The following is a 23,303-nucleotide window of genomic DNA, read 5'->3' on the forward strand; positions in this document are numbered from 1 at the left end:
CCCTGACAGCACTCAGGCTCTCTCCAAGCGTCTGCCTTCCTCTCCTCTGCACACTGCCATTCAGGCTCATGTTTTTGTTATGGAACAAAAACCTCACTTCCAGCTGTGGCGCCAAAATCTAGTGCACACTGTAAAAGTAACTGACAGCTCAGATGTGTAGCTTAGTGGAGGCCTGGAGTAGTTCTACCAATGAGAGGCTGACTTTTTAACAGAGCCACACATGTTTACAGACTGCATTCTGCCGGTAGGAGGAACAGTCTGATGGAAAAGCCGTAATGGATTTTTTAGCAGAAGCTTAGGTTAATTCAGTTCGAGGTATCTGCCCACAAGTCATTGAGTGAGCTAGCGTTTAACTGAAACAGAGATTCACTAGAACAGAAGTCTTGAAATCACATGAAATGCAACAGCTATGTCCCATTAAATTATGAAGCAGAACAATTTGGGGGGCAGGAGATTCTAAGCTCCTCCTAGCCCCTGAACCTTTTTGTAGACTAAGTAACGAACTACAAGGCTTACAATAATTAAACTTGACGTTGTATCACATCAGCTCCAGACCTTGCCTAGTACCCTGTGTTCTCTCACAACCACAGTATTATTTCTATTCTACTTCTAATACTTTCAAATGCAAAGTGTCTTACAGTTTGTACTTTGTGCATCCTTCTAACAATCCTATAAAGTGGGTGACTTTGAGTTCATCCGGCAGTTGGAACTCCTCAAGACTATTTGTTTAGTTGATATGATACTCTATAATTTATTTGCAATCATTATCACACACTTTCCTGTGGGTTTTCCTGTCCCTTTTCTTGCCACATATGCACGGGTGGACACACACACAAATCCAGAGGTGGACTGTTATTATGCAAGTGCACCAAATCCACTTTATTTGTGCAACCAGAACTTGCCTGAATTCCACCTGCAAAATGTGGCAGGCCATATTTACAGGCACCGCTTCCCTTGAGGTGATTCTTTGAGCATACAAGTGCATTTTGCAGCCCCTACTCTAATAGGAAGCTGCACCTACAGGGGCAGGCAGGCTGGCTCAAAAATTACTTTATCCATTCTGTCTATGTTGAAAGGAGTGTGCCACATCAAAGATGATCTACCCTATCCCTGAAAAGTAGTGGAAGGTGACTGTGTGGCTAAATGGATATTTTGACAATCATAATCACAATAATTCATTATTTATATGCTGCCCATCTGACTGGGTTGCTCCAGACACTCTGAGTGTCTCCCAGACAAAAATAGTAAAAGCGCAATACAACATTGCACACTAAAAACCTCCCTGAATAGGGCTGCCTTTGGGATAACCAACCACAAAATCGGGAAAGCACCAACAGCAGGAGGCATGGAGGGCTCCACGTGCTTGAAATAAGATTTATTCCAGACTAAACATGTTTAGGAATAAATCCTTACTTGGGGGAACATTTTTGGGCAGCTGTGTTCTACATTACTTGCATTTGAGAAATGCTGCTAAAAATGAAGGATTAATTTTGTTCCAAAATAGAGAAAACTAAAATCTTATTTCAAGCACCTGGAGTCCCTCCGCCCTTTCTTCCAGATAAAGATCAGACCTCAGCTTTACATCCAGTGCCATCTTAACCAACAATCATCCAAGGCTGCCAGCAATATTGCTCATCTTGTAGATAATTTGCCAAACATGACAAATGACTAAGGATGTTATAGAGTTAAACTTGCTTGGTCTTTAAGGCATCTAAGAGTGACAAGCCTCTTAACAGGTGGAAGAGATTTTGTGTGCAGTGTAAAAGGGAACAATCTTAAACTCATTTTGATTTGTAGGTCACCAATTCCCAAATGGCAAGCTCCTAAAACATTGTGAAAACAAGTTGCCTTGATGCTGCCATTAGCTATTGAGCTGATAAAGGTCTGAAGGCCCCAATGATCTGAAAACAAAGAAGGCTTCTGTATGGTTGTTTTCCCAAGGTTTTGTTTTGGTGCTCTAGTGCTTGAGCAAAAGCAGGCAGGAAGAAGCCTTGAGTAAGAACAATATGGTTTGGATAACCATGCCAACGCTGTTCCTGTTAAGTACAGAGATGGTGGCTCTGAGCCAGCAGAAATTTCCATCTGTGCTACGAATGGGCACAGGGTTAGAAGGAACTAATGATGGGCGCCAGGTGAATTTTGTCCCTAAACATTGGCTTCTGGGTATCGTGGACACTCTCTGTCAAAATTCAGAATTGCAAACTAAATGCTGTTCTATTTATCAGACTTTGGAAACTCAAAGGTTTGCCCCTGTAAGTAGCTACACTGAACAGGGTGTGTGTTTTGTAGGAAATATATCTGCATGGCGTACAAATAAATAATTATTGTATCCATGCTACATTGTTTTCCTTCCTTTATCCATTTCACTTGGCACAAAAGGTAATTGTGTAACAGAGGAGCTTATTCTGGTCTCTGTTCTGGGTTGCTGTCACACTGGCCTGCATTCTCAAGGAACTGCACAAATCTGCAGCATAATTTCAGCTGGCCATGCTTCTTCTGTGTAGAACACATGGTCTCTGAGATTTGTTTAAAAATAGTTTTGAAGGGTTAATCTGAAAATTAGCTGCAACATGATGGGCTTCTACCCCATACCACACTGATATCTATCTGAAGAGCAGGTTTGTTTATCTGCCTGTTTGTTTGTTTGTTTGTTTGTTTAAAAATATTGGTTATTTTTCATGTATATGCTTATACATTGCTCAGAACTTTTTATGGTGTGCTTCTTACTTATTGGTTAGTGGACCTTAGGGCTCTGGGTTATAGACCAATAATTAACTGCTCTATCAATTAATACAAGGATCACCTTTAGCAACAACTAAGGGAAAGGGGCAGAGGTCCCCCCCAGGAAAACCACCAATAAGGTGCAAGTTTGAGCAAATGCACAACAAAGCTTCAGGAAAAGGCAGTGAAAAACCAGGTGCTGAAATAAAGACAAACAGCATTAATATCAAACAACATCCAGAGTAGCTAAGGTTCCCTAAACTCATTTATTTCAATGAGTTTAGGAGCGGCTCAGCTCCTAGGATTAGGCTGTTCGGATGCAATTCTACACACACTTACTTCAGAATAAGGCCCATTTAACAGTACAGTCTGCATAAACCAGCACTGGATTGGGCTGAAAAGGTTAGGAACATAGGAAGGGACATTATACCAAGTCACCCCGTTGCTCTGCCTAGTTCACCATTGCCCACACTGACAGCAGCTCTCCTAATCTCAGAGTCCTGGGTTCGAGCCCCATACTTTGGGGGGCAGGGTCCTGCATTGCATGTGGTTGGACTAGATCAGGCATCCCCAAACCCGGCCCTCCAGATGTTTTGGGACTACAACTCCCATCATCCCTACCTAACAGGACCAGTGGTCAGGGATGATGGGAAATGCAGTCCCGAAACATCTGGAAAGTCGAGTTTGGGGGTGCCTGGACTAGATTATTGTCCCCCCAACTCTACAATTGTATGATTCTGACAGGAAAAAGTCTTTGCAGGCCCTACCTGCTTGCGGGCTTCCCATAACCATCCGGAGAACTGCAGGAGGCGGGACAAGATGGGCGTTGGGACTCTTCTGACGAAGCTTCCCCCGAGGATGCCCTCTCTCCACCTCTTCACTTTTGCCCCTTCCCAAAGGGCAATCAGGCGCGCGCCATCCTCCACCTGCTGCTTGTTTTGTGCACCTCGAGCGTCTCTTCCTCGCGCGAGGATTTCCCCGCTCACTTCGATCCCGACGGGGTGGCGTGGTGGGGAAAGCTCCCCTTCTCGCCGGGCCGTGGCTTTGCCGCCCTGCCCACCTGCTCCACCTCACCTCGGACTACCGCCAGTCATTGCTTGCTAGGTGAAGCACGAGGGAGGAGAGAGCGTCCCAAGCCCCGAAGCAGCAACAGCCGCCTGTGCAGCGCGGGAAGGCGATTCCAGTCCGGGTTTTCAGGCTGGGGCGAGCGAGCGCTCTGCGCCGAGAGAGAGAGAGACTAGCAAAAGAGCCTCGCTTGCTCGGCTCTGCCCGTCCCTCCCCGCAGCTGGGGAGCGCCACCGCCGGGCCTGCGGGAAGTCAGGCAGCCGGGGCCCCGGAGCCACTCGCCCTCGGCGCGGGTCGCCCTCATGGCCGCAGCGCGGCGGCCGGCCTTCCTTCCCAGCAGCGGCGGCGGCAGCAGCTGCCCCCTCGCTTGCTCGCCGTGAGTGCCTCCCCAGCCGCCGCCCCCTAGCTGAGCCCCGCCGCCGCCGCCGCCGCCGAGCGAGCCCGCTGCTGCTGCTTCCCGCGCACCGCGCCGAGGCGAGCTGGGCGCGGCCAGCCATGCAAGCGCGGCGCCTGGCCAAGCGCTCCAGCCTGGGGAGCCGGCGCCTCAGCGCCTCGCCGTCAGCCGCGCAGCCTTTGCCCAAGCTCGACAACTCGTGGAGGCCGCCCCGGCGGGAGGGCTCGGCGGCCGCCCTCGAGGAGGAGGACGAAGAGGAAGACGTGGTGGTCGACGTGGAGGAGGAGGACGACGCCGACGAGGCGGAGGCGGGCGGCGGAGCGGGAGGCAGTGGCAGCCCGCCGCCGGCGGAGCACGCCGGGCCGGGCAAGGGCCACGCGGCCGCCCGGGGGAGCCTCAAGGTACGTTGGCGTCGCTGGGCGTCGCTGGGCGGGAAAAGCGCTGTCGAAGCGCCGCCTGCTGCCTGGGCCGGTGGGGTCGTCGTTGCTCTAGTCTCCGGACGGCGTTCCGGAGGGGCTTCATAGGGCGACGTCTTGGAAGTTGCGCGGGAGGCGCGCCTCGCTTGCCGCCACCCCCCCCCACCCCCCAACTTGCTTGCAACCCCGAATACCAGCCCTGGGTAGGAAGAGAATGGGAGGTTAAGAAAGGGGAAGGGAGCACCGGGGCATACGCAGAGTGCCTTCCCAGCACGAGGCTGGAAGGACGGACTCCATTGCACATCTGACTGCCCTGCCAAGCTGGACGGGAAAACCGCCGCATACCATCCCCGCTGCATAACTGCCCCCCCCCAACCTACCCACGTTTATTGCGAGGAAAATCTAGCTGTCTGCGGGGAAGGGTTTGGGTGCATGTAATGTGTGACAAAGGCATCAGGTGTACGTCTACCGTTCTGGGTGGAAAGGGTACAAGGGTGGGAGGTAGAGTGTATTTAAAAAATAAATAAATTGTGGATTTAAACAAGGAAATGTAGCATAATCTACTGGTTTGTAAAGGCCCTTTGGGATTGGTGTTACCCATCTCAGACAGTTAGCTCATAGTGTAAATAAAGATGGCTGTTGTTTACATTTTTTTAATAAAAGCATCAACAACGATCCTTTTTACACGGTCTGTTGTGCTGTGTTGCAGAACTTTTTGCTGTTGCAGGATTAGGGATGGTGTGCTGTGCTAGAATGAATAACATGAAAGGAAGTGCCCCCTGACAGTAGAGGGCAATGCTGGAATGACCACTGATAATAAGGATCAGCGTTGTTGGGTACTAGGGTGTGCGTGTAGCAAGGCTTTGAAATGCTTGCATCGGAACCACGCTGCTGCAAAAGAATGAAGCCGGCTCAGCTGCAACAGTGAAACAGGAGAGAATGGTAAAACATAATGAGGCAGTGAAGAGAGCCATGGGGATATTAAGTGTCTTGGGGAGGGGGGGTGAATGGGTAATGGGCAGGTTTATTGGGAAAGTAGTTGGAGCAATTAGGGCTGCATCCCTGTACACACTTTCTTGGGAGTAACCCCCACTGAATTCTGAGTAGATGAGCATGAGGATTGCACTGCAAAGCACAATCTTTGCACTGTGTGTGACCAGAGTCCCTTGTGACCAGTGAAGAAATTCATTCATTCAAGTGGTTCTAAAATTTCTGAAACAAGCATGTGTGACTACTACAGGGTGCTTCTTAGGTGATCTTCAGTTTGTGGTGGGATTTGGGGAAGGCAGGCAGTATGTACCTAAGGCTATTTTGGATCTTAAAGGTCAACTTTTATTTTGTTGTTAGGCATTTATTTGATCTTCAATGCATTCATATACAAGTTTCTAAAAATCAACAACCCCATATATATATATATATATATATATATATTACAAAGAACGTTAATAATGCAGAGTAATGGCCTTTCATTTATATTTTTCTATTGCCCATCAGTTTTTTAATAAAATAATTCCAAGGTGCATTGTATACAAAGAAACTTACTAACAGAGGTGACAGAGAAGCGATTAAAACAGAAAAACATTAAAACATGAAAACATGAAAATGCATCAAGATCTAAAGAGCCAGAGAGAAGCTAACAATCAGAGCAAAAATCAGGCAAAAGGTTTTTGGGAAAACAAAGGATAAAAGCTGACTGAAGGAGGTACTTTTTGGGGAACCATAAATTGGGGTGCCACCACTAAGAAGTCCTCCATTGTAGCCACCCTTCCTCTCTTGTGCCCAGAAGACAAATAGGAAATCAGTCCAATACTCCTGGTGGTCAGTCTCTGTTTTATTTCTTATACTTCTGTTCTGCTTGCCCACATAGAGGTTTACATAGAGTTTTCTATGCTTCATATCTTCTTAGCATTGTTACTGTTGTAGAACTAAGCCCATGTTCTGGTAAAGCTAAAACTTATGAAAGGTTCTATGTGGGGCTATCCTATATGACATTTTGCACTTGTCCAGATTACAAAGGTACCTGATAGATTCCCTGAGTTAACGGGGGAGATATGTAACCCTGTGAAGTCTATGCTTTCAATGTATTCTCTGCTGCCCAGTGGAATACAGTATGAAGTGTATGCAAGGCTTTTTATTAATCATTATCAGTATCTACCATGTCCAATTTTACATAATCACACCACAGCCAATTGTGATTTGGCTGAGAAAGCGTGGAGAAATGTTGCACCTGCAAAGGTTGACAGGAGGATGTATCTTTCTGGTGTCTTATCATCTCCCTTAAAATTGTATTCGGCCACTTCCAAACTGTTGCCATTTTGCAGGTAGGATTGAGTCTCATACTATGAAATGCAGATGGCACTATTTAAATGGATTTGGCACTCTGGTACAATAAACCCATATAAACAATTTTTTGGACTTTTGCGGTAAGGGAAGTGATGGGGAAATGTACTGGAAAGTGTGGAAATTGCTTGACGTGATGTTGTATAAGCTCCCTGCGAACAAATTGGGATGAATGCTCTGATAAACAGGTATTGTAAAAGTGGCCTTAGCTTGGGTTTTTCCTTCTGCAGTCTTAACACCAACACCAATGCAAGCCATGATCAAGGATATATGTTGTGCATATGTTTGTGTCTCAGGTGTCTCCCTTTCTTGATTATGGTTAACATGGAAAACTGAGATTTTCAACTCTGGTGCTTTGGCTCCTTAATTGGTAGATGTACCAGTGATGGAACCAGTGGCTGAAGTGCTGTGAGTGTTTGTAGGCAATGGGATAGTAAGTGGTGATTGGAGACCTACAGTTAAAACCTATTTAAAAGTATATACCGTATATTTGTCATTTTTCATGTTCCCTGTCGAAATATGGCAGTGAGAACTGTGCTGGATGCTTGGAAATGTTTTTGGCTGTACAGTGAAGGACACATGCTAGTTTAACCCAATATCTGCTAAAGAAGAAAGCTTGATAGGGTAAAGTAGAAATGGGAACCTGTGGTCTTTAGATGTTGTTAGACAGCATGGACCATGCAATTAATATTAAAGAAATTTAGCTGCTGAGCTAAATTCAAGGATCCCTAAACAACTTGGGATCTAGTTCCCTGTAGGAATATCTTTTCTCATATAGACCCACCTGTGTGTTAAGATCTTTAAGGGAGACCCTCCTGCCTGTACTGCAGGCAGCCATATTGTAGGTGCTGACTCCTGGGGTGCCTGGGCACCCACAAAACTCCGTTGTGGGGGCTGGGCACCCACAAATTTCAGTACGAAGGCCATGCACACTGCATGGCACCCATGGCCCTGGGCACCCACAGTCTCAGGGCCAAGCTGGCACTCCTGCAGGCAGCTGAAATAAACCAAGTGTCAATACAGTGGTACCTTGGTCAGTGGCGGAGGTTCATGCTCCGGCACCAGGAGGCGGAGAGCAGGCGTGGCGCTCGTCCTGGGGGCAGGGTGCGCCGCCTGCAGGGGCGGAACAGCCGCAATGGCACCCTGCTGGGATCACGCTGCCGGGGGCGGGGCACTCCCCCACACTCCTCTTCCTCTGCCAGCGACCTTGGTTTGCATACGTCTTGGTTTGCATACGTTTTGGATTACAAACACGTCAAACCCGGAAGTGCGTGTTCCGGTTTGCAACCTTTTTTTTGGATTATGACCCTTTTTCATTATTATTATGAACAATTTTTTTTTGGAGGCCCCATTGGCGAAAGCGCACCTTATTTGCACCCTGTTTTGGTTTAGAAACGGACCTCGGAACGGATTATGGTTGTAAACCAAGGTACCACTGTATAGAGGAAGGGCCTTCAGTGGTGGTACCTTGACTGTGGAACTCACTCAGCATTGAGGTACAGCTGACTCTTCTGAGTTCCCTCTTCAGCTGAACACTCATTTGTTCACTCAGGCTTTCACAGAACATTAGTCCGTGATCTTGATGGCTTAATATTGTATCATGTTTCCTCCTAGTGATTAAGTTGTAGCCATTTTAGTGCTTTGGGGTGTTACGTTTTTGCATTAGTTTTAATGTACTATATACTATTGTATTCTTTGGAAATGAAAAGTAGATAGTAAATATTTTAAATAAATAAGTAATGCCCACTATAGTTAGTTTAGACAATTCAGCTTCATAATTGGTGGTTTGAAATCGGAAAGTTTTGAAAATGACTACAGCTAGCATTCAGACACTGTTTCTAGTTTGGATAAAACAAAACAACTAAAAGGGGGTGGGGGCATTCCAAACGCCTCTAGGAAAAGAATTGGGGAGGTTGCAAACTCAGGAGAACGCTATGGTTTTTTAAGAAGTGCTAAATCATGGAGTAGCTTTGCATCTGAATGCAGCCCCGTATCTAAAAGCTGTATAATGCTTACTTAACAACATTGCTAAAGGTATGGAATGGACAAGTTGAAACCACATTGTGTACTGATTGCTCCAGAAAGGCTTTTCTCAAAGATCCAACTGTGTTGGTGGTTAATGTGTTATGTTTTTTTAACTGAGATGGAGGCTGACAAACACTTGACACACGATAGTTGGATTGTAATGCAGAGAGTTCTAACCTGTTGCTGATGCCACAAATAAACTCAGCTTGGTTAAGACAAGAAACATCAAAGACATCTGCTGTGTATGACAAGAACACTTCTGTTCAGAAACATGCAGTATAAGGGGAAGTATTATATTTATTTTATATGGGGGAAGGAAGCTGTTGAGGAGTACTGTTTTGCATTGTTAACATTTGGGCCTTACACAGAGAATTTTAAAACCTGGTTTTTTATCATCAAGAGATGCATTGATATAGAAGTAAATAATAATAATCTGCTGGTAAAACCAAGAATGATGTACAGTACTATGACTGATACTGGAAGTAGTTGTACTATAAACACATTGGTCTGAGGGTTAAAAAGTAACTGTGCTATGGTCCCAAAAGCTGCGCCATCAGTTAATGTTACACATTTTTGAAACTCTGGCCAAAACTATGGAGAAACTTTAAAACACAAGACTATTCCTGGCAATGTCCCAGTTTGGATATTGTACTACTCTTCTGATATGCTGGGTCATAATTTGAAGGAATGGGAGCATGTTGCAAATTCGTGGTCTCCCTGCTCCCCTCTCATGCACCTAATCTCTCACTTTTCTTAGGCATTGTGTGCTTCGAAAGCCAATAATGCAAATCATAGGTAGTGCTGACATACAAACAATGGTCTGCAAACCTACTCCAAGCCATGGTTTTGAAGATTTAGTAGTAAAAAGAGTTTCCAGTTTTAGTCATTTAGGGGGGAATCTGAGGCTGGAGGAGAGAATGGACACGCAAAAGAAGGGAGTAGTGAGGAAAAAATGTAAAGGGCAATGGCATGTTCCTGCTTCTTAAAATTATGGTTGAAAAATTACCTGAATTGAGCCATGGCTTCTTTTTTTAAAAAAGAAAAGCATGGAGCAGAGAGGAGCTGCTGTGTTGGTCCGATCAAATGAAAAGTACTGTACACAAATTTACATAAATATGCCAGCTTCAATCGGCAAAAAGAATATGCAGTTACTGGGACTAACAGCCATATGTGTTGTTAATATAAAAGTGTATATCCTTCCCTTCTGGTGACTATGCACAATTCTGGGGTAGCCAATGAGTTGCCCTCCAGATGTTTTGGACGACAACTCCCATCCCATTCCAGCATGATTCAGGAATAATAGAAGCTGTAGTCCAAACACCTGGGGGTGCCATGTTGACCAGCACTGCTGTATATGCACAGAAGTGCCAAAAAGGTGCACTAGTTAATTCCATTTATCCTTTCACTGTTTGTTTTGTTTTTGCATGTGTAAACTATTTTTTGTTTCTTGTAATTTTAAATATAGTATACTGTTTGGGCATCAGAAGATTAGTACCCCGGTATGTTGTATTTCTTTCCTTTTTAAAGCATTTTTATTAAATTTTCCACTTTAACAATCTGATCAAATTACATTAAATGCTCCAAATTATACATATACATATCAAATAGTCTGAATATTCTGCCAAATTATAACTTTTTTAATAGGACTTCCCATGCTTCAAGTTCGGAGGGTTCTGATCGTCTCATACTTCTACTGCCTTTCATAGTCATTTCCGATGGTTCCTCTAATTCTTTCTGTTGTTATCCTTCATTCTTCCACAGCCTCTGAGTTGTTCCCACAAGCAAGTTAAAACAAACAATGATGTGTTTCTGTGTGGATTTTATATTTATGATTCCCCTCTATAAGTTCGCAGTATTTCCTCACAGGCTGGTGTTTCTGCCGAATCAGTCCAAAAGACTTTTCATTGCTGGCAGCCACCATCTTCACATAGTTCCGATAAAATCAAGTCTAAGCGTCTGCTCAGTAATTTTCCCAGACCGGTTGCATCAAACATTAGCCTTTCCAGGGGAGATTTACCAAATCAAACTGGAAATACAAATATAATGACATATTAAATGCTCACCTCCCCCATAGCTGTTAAGTTCTCCCTTCTTTAAAGGGAAATTCCCTTATGCTGAATAGGCTTCCTCATGAGAAAAGGGAAAACTTGACAGCTATGACCTCCCCCTATGACTACTTATAATTCTGCAGCCCGGTCTTGACTTCCAATATGGCGGATTTCTAAATTAAAAGTGTGACACAGCCCCCACATAGATTCCAGGAAACCATCCAAAGTTTTTTAACGACTCTTCAGCGGCTAATGAGATCCTGCTTCTGTCTGATGTCAACAAATTGGAGAATCTTTTATCCTCTTCCAAGCAAATCAATGATCAAAAGCCTTAATTATATAGTATTATTATTTCCACATAGTTTATAATTTTAGAGCCATATTATGTCAACAAATACAAAACCTTCCAGTCTCGCTTGTTATAGATAATGTAAATGGTTCTTTGGGGGAGGGGAGGGGTTGCCAAGTACTATAATAAAGCAAAGTACAATAATAAGAGAGACTCCCCCCCACCTTTCCGTTCCGTTCCAACATACCATCTTAGATGTTAATCCTTCTTCCACTCAGTCTTTTTTGGCACCTCAGTGGCTGGGTTAATTAGCAGAGTAATCCCCCCCTCCTTGCTTGAAGCATGTCCAAAACTTAAATCCAATTTTTCATCTTAAGAAATGGAACTTGATTCGCTTATGGAGACAGCGTCCAGGAGAGCCAGACTCTCCACCCAGCCCCTCCTTCCTTCCGAATTTGAGGCAGGGTTGTTGGGCATCTGCGGATGAGACTGTGTCTTCCCGTACCCCCCAGGAAGATTTTGGGAGGCTGATTACTCCCGTCTCAGCCTCTAATTACCCTGTGGGAGCTGGAGTGATGGAATTTTCAGCCATCTTCCATGGTGCCTCAAGCGGAAGTCCCCGTTATGTTGTATTTCATGCCAGAAAAATGGAAGGGAGGGAAAATAGGCAGGGTAAGCTAAGTATAGCTAAATGTTACTCGTTTCTGTGTTGAGGCCTTTGGATTGTCAAAAGTTACGCAGGAAAACTGTGCCTTTTTTGGCCCTTTTGGATGAAACTGTGCAATATATAGTAGTAGTCATATAATTTCTTGACCACAATAAAACCATTCACATTTCTGTTCTGGAGAAACTGATATTTGAGCAGAATATTATTTCTTCATCTGTTGAATAGCAAAGCTATGAATTCTCTTTCTTTGTACTATATTTTTTTAAAAAATGTTGATTCAGAAGAAATGATGCTTATAATGGCATTCCTAATGCATTATTTCAGGTCGTGTTCTTCAGCACAGCTATTTCCAGACACTTTGAATGATTAGGCTTAACTAGCATAGGTTATTTATAATAAGCAGGCATTGGCAAGGTGAGTAAATAAATTCAAAGAGTACCCTAGAATGTAACAATACATTAAAATTCAGAGCAGCACCTTTCCAAATATTGATAGAAGAATCTTTCTTACCTCATTGTGCTCCTCCGTGAATATTATTCTTGCTGAATAGATTGTACAATATAATTCTTCTTTTTCAAATTGATTTATCCTCAGGCTAGCACAAAAAAAAATATGTTTAAGAGAACTTGAGGTTGGAGTTGTATGTTAAGAATACAAATCAATTAGATTTGTTTTTAAATAGCTTTTTAGATGCTTGATATTTTAACAGCATGAGGTGTAGTCTGGCCCCTGATGCTCCCAGTGATGGTGTGCTATTAAGCATATTTCAGACTTACAGGAAGGGTTTATTGGTGCTAGTAAAAGCTTTGAGGAAGAATTTGCACCCTAAGCATTCCTGTAAGTCTCCTTTTATTATCATTGTAAGTATTTCTAAAAAGGTTTTGTGTAATGTTTCTATGCCCAGAACTCTCCCATTCCATATATCTAGTCCTGCATCTCCAACTAGCTTCCTGATATATATTTTTCATGGCTGTATCATTGTCATCTTAAATACGGTATATGCATGATTGAACTGCTTCTCCTAAGCCTCCTTCTCTTTGGCTACATTCAGACAATAATATTTTGGCCTAATAAGCTGAGGTGTGAATGAGCCTTGTGCCTCTGCAGGGAAGCCAGGAAACAAACCAAGAGGTCTTCAGTTAACTACAGTTTCATGTTGTATCCAAACTGGGAAGCCATGGTTAGCAGTTTGAGAATAAGGTAGGATATCAAACCATGTTTTGAAGTTGGTTTCATATCCGGGCTTCTTCTGGAGCCATTAACTAGCTTCCCAGATGCACATAGTGCAAAATTATGGTTAACTGAAGACTTCTTAATGTGGCTATAGACTAGAGTCTATAGATACTATCCTCCCTGTTAACCAGGCATTAATTCTTCTTATTTCACTAGAGGCTAAAATAACCTTGGTGACTAGGAGCATCTATCTCCAACTAGTGCAGCAACAATGTCCTGGAATTGGGCAGTCCTTATATTTGGATTGACGCGGGTGGCGCTGTGGTCTAAACCACAGAGCCTAGGGCTTGCCGATCAGAAGGCCAGTGGTTTGAATCCCCGTGAGGGAGGGGGGGAGCTCCCGTTGTTCGGTCCCAACTCCTGCCCACCTAGCAGTTTGAAAGCATGTGGTACCGCTCCGGCGGGAGGGTAAACGCTGCTGTGCGCTGCTCTGGTGCACCAGAATCGGCTTAGTCATGCTGGCCACATGACTTGGAAGGTGGCTGTGGACAAACGCCGGCTCCCTCGGCCTACAGAGCGAGATGAGCGCCGCAACCCCAGAGTCGTCTGCGACTGGACCTAGCGGTCAGGGGTACCTTTATATTTGGATTACTGTGATGCACTCTTTGTGGGGCTGCCCTTGGAATTATTTCAGAAGCTGCAGCTAGTGCAGAAGATGGCAGTGAAGGTACCGAGTGGAGAGCTAAAAGTGCTAAAACAGGCTGGCTACTGTTAGGTACCAAGCAATGTTCAGAGTTCTGTTTCTGGTGTATAAAGCCCTAAACAACTCGGGACCAGAATACTTAAAAGATTGTCTTCCCCTCCCTGTGCAGACATGTTAGGATGTTAAGATAATCAGAGAAATCCTTGTTAGTGGTACCACATTTTCTAAGCATGTCACTTGGGGTGGGAGAATGAAAAGGGGCTTTCTCTATTGTGGTGCCCACTCTTTGGAGTACTCTCTCTATTACTGGCATTGCTCATTGCTGATTTTATTTAGATTTTATGTATATTTTGATATTTACTTTTTAAACATTTTAGTGTTGAATTCTATTTTGTAAGCCTGTATGGAAAGCAGTAATAATAATAATAATAATAATAATAATAATAATAATAATAATAGTAATAGTAATAATTTATTATTTATACCCCACCCATCTGGCCAGGTTTCCCCAGCCACTCTGGGCGGCTTCCAACAAAATATTAAAATGTTTAAATAATTTTAATAAAATAAGGTTTTGTTTCAGAATCCCCCCTCTATCTCTCACACACAGAGTTTCAGTCACCAAGTCATGCCACTTCCCTCCTGCACAGCACAGCAAAACAAAAACAAAACAACAACAACAGCAAAACAACCCACCAGGTGTTTTTTCAGACTCCACAAATCACGTTCTGGTTATCTCTTGTCTTGGCTACTGCAAATTTCTGTCCTTCCCTTTATGTACCTTAGTCCTTTCATTTATGTCTAGAACTCTTCTACCCAAATCATTAATTTCTCCACTGAAGGGGGGCGGGGGAAGGTGCATCCTATAAAAGTACCACTTCAAATTAAGTCACAGATTGAAACTTAATTTGGTCTAATAAAGCAAGTTTTGCTACAGACCAGGCTTCTGTCTGCATAGCTATTGAATTAATGGAAATCCCCATCGAAAAGCAGATACAGTAGAGTTGAGTCATAGTGGGTTGCAGCAAAGCAAACTTACTTTATCTGTACCATTCTGCCTTGTAAGTCGCCTGCAGAGTCAAGAGGCATCATGTGATGGACTGGAGAAGCAACTAGCACAATAGCAGGATAGAGTTGTTAAATTTTTGACTTAGGAAGGGTCTCTATGCAGAGCAATGAGACTAAGAGAGAATATGTGTCATAACTTGGAACATTGCATTTCTATTCTTTACCCAAGTCTAAAATTATAATTACCCATCCCCTTTCCTAACCCTTTATAAAGAGCAAGTTAGCCAGTTGAAATTTGAAGGCTGTGTAAAAATCTGGTCTTTGATACATTGTAACTTGATGGGGGAATAGTAACACAAAGTTAATTGAACCTGTTGATTAGAATTTGAATCCAATTTTGCATGAACCCCATACATGTTATTGCAGATTGGGAGTGCTGTGCGTCTGTTCTCTTAAACTGAACTTTCAAAGGGGAAATTTCCATCACCCATAGGCCTACAGATTGGACCGTGAGAACTTGCTGCATCTCCTCAAATGCCTACACAGGTTTCAACATATCTAACAAAAACTCCTAGCTGTCACTTCTGCTGCATTTCATTTCATCACTCTTTTCTCTGCTGACTTTATCCCTACAGTATTTATTATTTATCCCTATTATCCCTATTATTATTGTATTTTAATATTCTGTTGGAAGCCGCCCAGAGTGGCTGGGGAAACCCAGCCAGATGGGCGGGACATAAATAAAAAATATATTATATTATTATTATTACTCACCATATACAGTATTGCCCATTATTGTTACCCATGAATTCAGCAGATGTGAAGTCTTCTGCATTCCTTAGCAGACCCATCCATTTGTACCATTGAAAGGGACATTGTGGGAGATTTTCAGTATACCACATTACCCCCTCCCACAAACACATTTAAAAGGGTGTAAGGTGTTAATCGTCCAAAGGCCTGGTTGAGGAGGGGACATTTTTGCCTGGCACCTAAAGGTGTATAATGAAGGCGCCAGCCATACCTCCCTGAGGAGAGCATTCCACAAACAGGGAGCCACTGCAGAAAAGGCCCGTTATGATGTTGCCACCCTCTAAACCTCTCGTAGAGGAGGCACATGAAGAAGGGCCTCAGATGATGAATGCAGGGTCTGGGTCGGTTCATATGGAGAAAGGCGGCCCTTGAGGTATTGTAGTCCTGAGCCATTTAAGGCTTTATAGGTTAAAAAAAAACCAGGACTTTGAATTGGGCTTGGAAACTAATTGGCAGCCAGTGCAGTTGGACCAGGATTTGTGTAATATGCTCAAACCGTCCTGCCCCAACCTGGCCACCAAATTCTGCACCAGGTTGGACAGCTGACCTACGCACATACATGTCAGGTACGTGCCATGCACACAGTGGTTGTCTGAATTGTCCCAGAATTAGTATTTGATTTCTTCAGGATAATTGGTTTAAAAATCAGCTTTCAAGATGGGAAATCTCATTGTCTTTCAAACATGACCGTTATTACTAAAGTGAAAGGTATACTTGTTTACAATTGTTGGCTGTGTTGTGTTGTGAGCTGCTAGCTTTGCAAAACAGAGGGGCAACATATTTTCTTGGCAATATGTCATTTGGCTGCATGTCGAGAAGTATAATATGACTAATGCTTTCAGCTTGGATACAGTTTGTGTTCTTAAAGTAATCATTCTGGTTTTACTCTTGAAACAAGTGCCAGAAGGCTTTCCAAGGAAACTACAAAATGGGAAATGTATTTAAATATTTTGCCTCTAATCATTTTAAGCGTGCGCTTGCACTGTAATTTTTCATTGTATTTTACAGTAACCTTATACCATATTATTATAATTATTTTTACAGTTTTTAAAAAATAAACTGGCACTGGGCAACAACCAGCAGTGTTTCCTGATAATACCCGTGTTGAACTCCCCCCCCCCCACAATCCATGTATTCAAAATTCTATGTATCTGTTGCAGCTGCACCTTTATTTTTTCACAGGAGTATTTTCACACATGGTCATAGTGTGGCTAGATGCAAGCAAAGTTGTACAAAGCTACCCATTTCTGTTTCAGTTACTCATTTTTCCAGTTTTAAATTCATTTCAGTACATTTCCACATCAGTTTGTGATTTTTTTATTTAAAAAAAAAATTAGTTCCTACTGTAACATTTTCTGCAAGCAGTTTCCCCTAATGTAACACATTTTGTATGCCATTTTCACTAATATATTTGTCGTTTGTTTATTAATTCAATTTCTGTCCCAGCCTTCCTCCCCAAGAGGCCAGAGTAGCAAACAACAAAGCAGTAAAACATGACAACTGCAATTTAAAATAAGTTTGAACACTTAAGCACATCTAAGAATATGTAAGCCATGCTCAAGACGGCTTGCAACATGCGTAATTGCAAACATTAACAAAAGTAATCATAGGCAATAAATGAAACATCAGAAAGTACACATATTGAACAATTTCCACATAAATCATAATAAGATATAAAATAAAGATACAAAAAAAAATTAACATTCGCAAACCATCCTCCCTCAACAAAACCCTAACCCAAGAGTCTGTTCAGCCTTAGCTTTTGTAGCTGGAGTTAGCGTAGGTGGGAAAAGGCCTGCAAGGCAGAGAGCAAGTTGCGACAAACCCAAAACGTTGCCACCAATTAGATGCGACAATCCCGGCGTTGTCACTAAAACTTTCAATGATCCCACCTAGTGTGTGCGGATCCCACCAATGCGATGTGCCTCCCTTTCTATACCACTAGCAGAGTGTTGAAGGAAACTGGTTATTTCACAAACCACCCACCTATCCTTCTTGCGCCCAAATAAACTGCCTGTTTAGGTTTGGGGTCTGCTAGTGATCGAAGTGCAGTTCCAGTTCTCCCAATAACGTGGCCCTGTATCCCTTTTAACTCCTGGCAAGTGTATCAGGAACCACCTTGTGCTCACAGTCAGGATTCCCTTTTACCTAAGGTTCACCCCTGCAGCCTTTGGCTACTTTGTGGCACCTTCCTCCTGGCACTTCTCTTCCCTGGGCTTGACCTTGAGGTTTTAAAACTACATTCCTGCTCCTCAGGTTAAGTCTAACCTCCTCTCTACAGTCACCACCCACTTGAGTTAGGATACTTCACTGGAATAACTAGGCACATCCGTTTTTAAGGTAACATTTAAGAAAGCTTTATTAAATTAGAGGACATGTAAAATGCGTAATGGTTTCATGCGTATAAGCTCTTAGATCATGTTCTTAGTTACAGATAGCATTGGCTGAATAATATATTTCTAGTAAACTTCTCCAAAAGCACTCTAATATCTCCTATAACCACCCAAACGCTCCCGCTCCCAAAACCCCTCTCGACTCTATCAACTGAAATAACTGCTCCCCATTCCTTTTAAACTCATGGCAGTTCCGCCCCTCAGGAATGGAATGCGTCACTCAACAAGGAGGTTGGGTTTAACACTTTCCACCCTGGGGTTCTATCGCAAGCCAGCCCTGTCCGTTACACAAGTCTTCCATGATTCACAGCCAAGATGGTCCTGCTGTGAGAGCATGCTGGGTCTTCCTTCCTCTGTGTCAAGGGTGGGGGACCTGTGGCCCTCCAGAGGTTGGTGGACTCCAGCTCCCATCAACTTCAGCCAGGATGACCAGTGGTCAGGAATGATGGAAGCTGAGGTCCAATAAACATCTGGAAGACCACAAGTTCTAGAACTGAGGCTGGGTGCTGCCCACTAAGAACACCTTTCTTGTTTGCCCTTGCTGCTCTTATTTGATATGTGGATGGCACTCTCAATGGGGTGCTCATGACAATTTGCAGATATCTCTAGTAAAGGAAATGAAGAGCTTTCTGTCTGAAGCCTGCGAAGCAAAGTGGTTGGTAATGTGAGTCGGAGCTGCTAAATAGAATTGGATGCCTAGAGGCTATGTCTGCCCCCTCTTTTTAAAATGATGCAAATGAATTGCAAGAAATCTAATAATCCCTTTTAATTTTTCAGGCAACCAGCATAAAGCGTGAAATGACCTTCGCAGCATTTCAGCAGGAGGAGCTAAAAAGTGATCTGAATCAAAAACTGTCAGACCAACATTTTTTTCTCTTGGCGATGAAGGAAGAGGATTCGAAAACAGCAGACACCAAAAAACCTGGTAGAGTTCATGAGCACGAGAAAGAAAGCACCCGCTCCATCTGCCTTCTCGAGCAGAAACGCAAAGTTGTATCTTCAAATATTGATGTGCCTCCTGCAAGGTAGGGAAGCCTGAAAAGCAGGGAAGGGTGGCAAAATGACTAGCCTTCCAAGTTCAACAAGTTGGGTTTTTCTGATATAAGCTATATAGCACTTCCTACAGGTTGAATGTGTGTGTGTTGTGGAGGTTAGTGGTCATCGTTCGACATGGACCACTTGGGTAGAAGATTCACTGGGCAGCCTTTGGCCAGTTGCTACTACTCCAGTCCTGTCATCGTAAAATAGGTATCAATAATAGTAAATTGTTTAAAATGAAGTGCCAGCAAGGAATATACTAACGCAGAGGCCTTCCACACTTATGACAGGTGAGACAATTTCATAGCCGTGCTGGTGTATCATCAGGAGGGTACCAGGTCAGATAAGGCTGCCCTAAACTATACTCAGAGGCCTGATTCAGCTATAATAATTTCAGTCTGGTTTAGTCTGATAAACCATGATTTCATTAAACGAAGAATGAGCATTGTGCCTTTGCTTCTGTCTTCCCTTCTTTCTTTGTCATTCTGCAGTGGAATAGAATAGAAACTGAATTTGAAGGATGGGTATAAAACCAAGAGGCAGAGCAAGCCAACCCACAACCCCTGTGGGCAGTGTTAGAAAGCTAGGAGCTTAATGGCACCTTAAACCTAGGTTATGGGCGCAACAACGGAATGGCTAGGTGTGCTTTTTTAATAACAAGAATACAAAGCTGAAAATGAATGAACCGCAGCTAAAGTATTATGTTCATTTTTCACATGGTCTAGTCCTTCCCCTGCCCACCTTCCCTAATATTATTAAGAGGGTCTCTTCTCCAGTCTTCAGAGAGTAGTTGGAAGTGGGGAGGTAGAAAAAGCTGCTCCTTTCCATCCACTCTGCAGTTTTAATCTGAAACCTTAGGCGCAAATGCGCCTAGAACAATTAGAGTTTCAAACACCGCCTGTGGGAGGGGTTGGATGGAGCCAGTCACCACTGACTTGCCCCTTCTGGCCACAGATCAGCCATGTGGGCAGGAAGCCTGCTAGTGGTATATCTGGTGGTGGAAAACTGCAAAACGGGGGGCATTCTGGAGAGGGGGACAGAGCGGGGCTGAACAGTCTGAGATTCACTGGATAGTGAGCCTGACTCATGGCTGTTGCTGCCAGCATCAGGCTTGATCCATACAGGATTACTGCAACAACCTGGAGGTGGTGCAGGGATCAGCCCCAATCATTCTCCTGTTCCTTCCACCATAGTCACTATAAGTGGCTGGGCTGTGGACTCAGCAGTGGCTCTGCAAAGTCCCTGCAGTGGCGGGTGGGGTTTGGATTGCAGATTTCATTCTAGTGCAGTACATAGGAAATCAGTGCTGGTTGCCTTCTAGGAGTCAAGACAAAATATCTAGATCAAGCATCCCCAAACTCCGGCCCTCCAGATGTTTTGGCCTACAACTCCCATGATCCCTAGCTAACAGGACCAGTGGTGAGGGAAGATGGGAATTGTAGTCCAAAACATCTGGAGGGCCGGAGTTTGGGGATGCCTGATCTAGATTCTGGAACATCTTAAATCTTCTTGATTCCCCAGATGGCACTCCTCCCCACCCCCTGCATTTGTACTGACTGCTGCAAGTTTCATTCAGAAGACTTATCTTTCCCTCCCTTATCCTGCTTTCTCCCATTTCCCTTCTTCCTTCCTTCTCCTTTCCCTCAATGCTTGCCTTGGGGCATTAACAAAAGACTCATAAAATATATTTACCGTAAGTGTGCTTGCATTATTATGGAAGCCATTCTGTGTGATACGAACCTTCCCCAGAGTTTGAGGTAGTTGGCACCCATGATTTTGTTCTGGTCACTTACTGGACTTCCTGTGGAAATTTGTCGGAAGTTATGGCACTGGGTTGTAGCTTTGATTCTGCCTCCATCCACTCTCAGATTATTAGACCTCTTGGGAAAGCTTTAGAGTTTGATATCCTGAACCCCTTCACTAATTGCTTGGTGCTGCAGCCATTAGGGAGCTTATAATGAAATAGCAAAATAAAACAAGGAAGAAAGGGAGCTGAAGGCATAAGGAAAGGTAAGACTCTTTTTAAAAAATAATTATATATGTGGTGCTGTTGAATGGACATCGTAAGAACAGGGGTAGTAATGGCTATTTCTTCAGGGCAAGTTCATGCCGTAACTACAATGATGCTGAATAAAAATGGGGTATCAACTAAAGAGCCCCAACTGCAATTTTGTGGGAAATTACAGAAAGCAAAGGACATACACTAAATGGTTGTTGTTTATTGAAAGTAGATAGATAGTTTTGTTTGTTTGTTTGTGTTTAAAATGGCCAAGACCATAATCTAGTTGTGTAGTATGATCTGTCATATCAGGGTTCGATTGTGGCAACTTTTAATGCCAGCCCAGTCTCTAGTTACCCCTCTGCTCCCTTGACAATAGAAGGGAACCTTGAGAGCAGCAAATCCCGAGCTAGGCAATTACACCTGCAGTCACTGTTGTCTAATACAATGACAGGGAGCATCAAAGCTGAAGTGCCCCAGGTGCTCTTTTTCAGGCTAGTATGCCATGGCTTATTAAATTCGAATCAAGCTGTACTCTAAACCTCATCAAAGACTGCAGCACCTGTAGTAACTAGCCAACATCATGGCTCACATTCTCCTTGCTAACATTGCCCAATAATATTCTTGGTAGCTTAGCATGATAAAAGTCTTTTCAGACACAGGACTCACGTTTAACTCCAATGTGGTATTTACTATTAGTGTCTTTTTTATACTTTTAGTGAATTTATATTTTTGCTCTCTTTTTCTGCTGCTTGTGCAGCCTAACACAAGACTCTTGCATGCTGGTTCTTGCTACACAAATGGCCTTTGGCATCCCTTTCATTTTTCAGTCCCACCCCCCACCCACCCCGGACTTTTTTGCACCCCAGTTCCATTGACAAAGCGCACAAAAGGGGGGATAGCATTTTTATCAAAATGGTGGTAGCCACAGCATGCCTTAATTGAGCTTGTGTGAGCCACCAGTTGAAACTCTTGTACAAAGGCACAAACACATCGGTGTTTTAAATGTGTATCTCTCAGGTTCATATCACTCCAGGACTCAATGTGCTAGGCTATGCCTGATGGTGGTGTTTTTTTGGGGGGGAGGGTTGTTTGTTTCTTTGCATATCAGCCCATGAACAGAAGCATTTGTTTGAATCTGTGATGTGTCTTGTTGAATTTGCTTTTTGACACTCCTACACAAAACCTATTTTTCTCTTTGGGTATTTGCTTCTTAAAATGTAGGTGAAATATTTCTGGGTGAATAAAAAATAATACTGTTTTCTCATCTACAAACATATGAATATAACATAACTTGATAGAAAATTCTGCAATGTATAAATAATATCCAACAAGTGGTTTTTTTTTTTAAAAAAAACAGCTTTTAAAAATTCCTACAAGTTTTAGGAATATCTTAGGATAGCCATGACTAACTCAAGTCTACAGAGTATGTCTTGTTGTTGTTTAGTCATTTAGTTGTGTCCAACTCTTCGTGACCCCATGGACCAGAGCACGCCAGGCGCTCCTGTTCTCCCGCAGTTTGGTCAGGCGCATGTTGGTAGCTTTGAGAACACTGTCCAACCATCTCGTACCGTTCTCCTTTTGCCCTCCATCTTTCCCAACATCAGGGTCTTTTCCAGGGAGTCTTCTCTTCTCATGAGGTGGCCAAAGTATTGGAGCCTCAGTTTCAGCGTCCGTCCTTCCAGTGAGCACTCAGGGCTGATTTTCTTAAGAATGGATAGGTTTGATCTTCTTGCAGTCCATGGGACTCTCAAGAGTCTCCTCCAGCACCATAATTCAAAAGCATCAATTCTTCGGCGATCAGCCTTCTTTATGGTCCAGCTCTCACTTCCATCACTACTGAGAAAACCATAGCTTTAACTATACAGACCTTTTTCGGCACGGTGATGTCTCTGCTTTTTAATATAGCTATCTAGGTTTGTATGTCTTAGTTGGATACAATCCATTGTCTTCATTCTGGTGTCAGTTTAGGAGAACAATCCATCTTGAGTATATTAACATGCACAATTAATAATAATAATAAAAACTATTATTTACATTCTTTGTTTAATTCTAATGACACAGCAGTGCTTAATTGTGTGCTTAACCTATTAATTCCATTGGCCCTAAATTTATCTAGATTGTGCCTATAACCTCGGAGTTTATGTGGAACCAACACAATCGTCACCATGAAATACAGCATAAAAGCATGTTTACATCACTGCCACAAGGTGT

At 43.4% G+C, this 23,303-nt stretch overlaps 1 protein-coding gene across 2 annotated transcripts in view; it reads left to right on the forward strand.

The window, feature by feature from the left end:
* The first annotated feature begins 4,222 nt into the window (after positions 1-4,222).
* ZNF704 (zinc finger protein 704) overlaps positions 4,223-23,303 on the forward strand; it is a 61,569-nt gene continuing 42,488 nt past the window's right edge. For both annotated transcript variants that reach the window (XM_035126040.2, XM_035126042.2), the window contains exons 1-2: positions 4,223-4,581; positions 18,830-19,077. In XM_035126040.2, the coding sequence (XP_034981931.2) occupies positions 4,282-4,581; positions 18,830-19,077 (548 nt within the window). In that variant the 5' untranslated portion in view covers positions 4,223-4,281. The remainder of the gene's footprint in view (positions 4,582-18,829; positions 19,078-23,303) is intronic.

This window comes from Zootoca vivipara, chromosome 8 (assembly GCF_963506605.1).
Source record: "Zootoca vivipara chromosome 8, rZooViv1.1, whole genome shotgun sequence".
Lineage (NCBI taxonomy): Eukaryota > Metazoa > Chordata > Lepidosauria > Squamata > Lacertidae > Zootoca > Zootoca vivipara.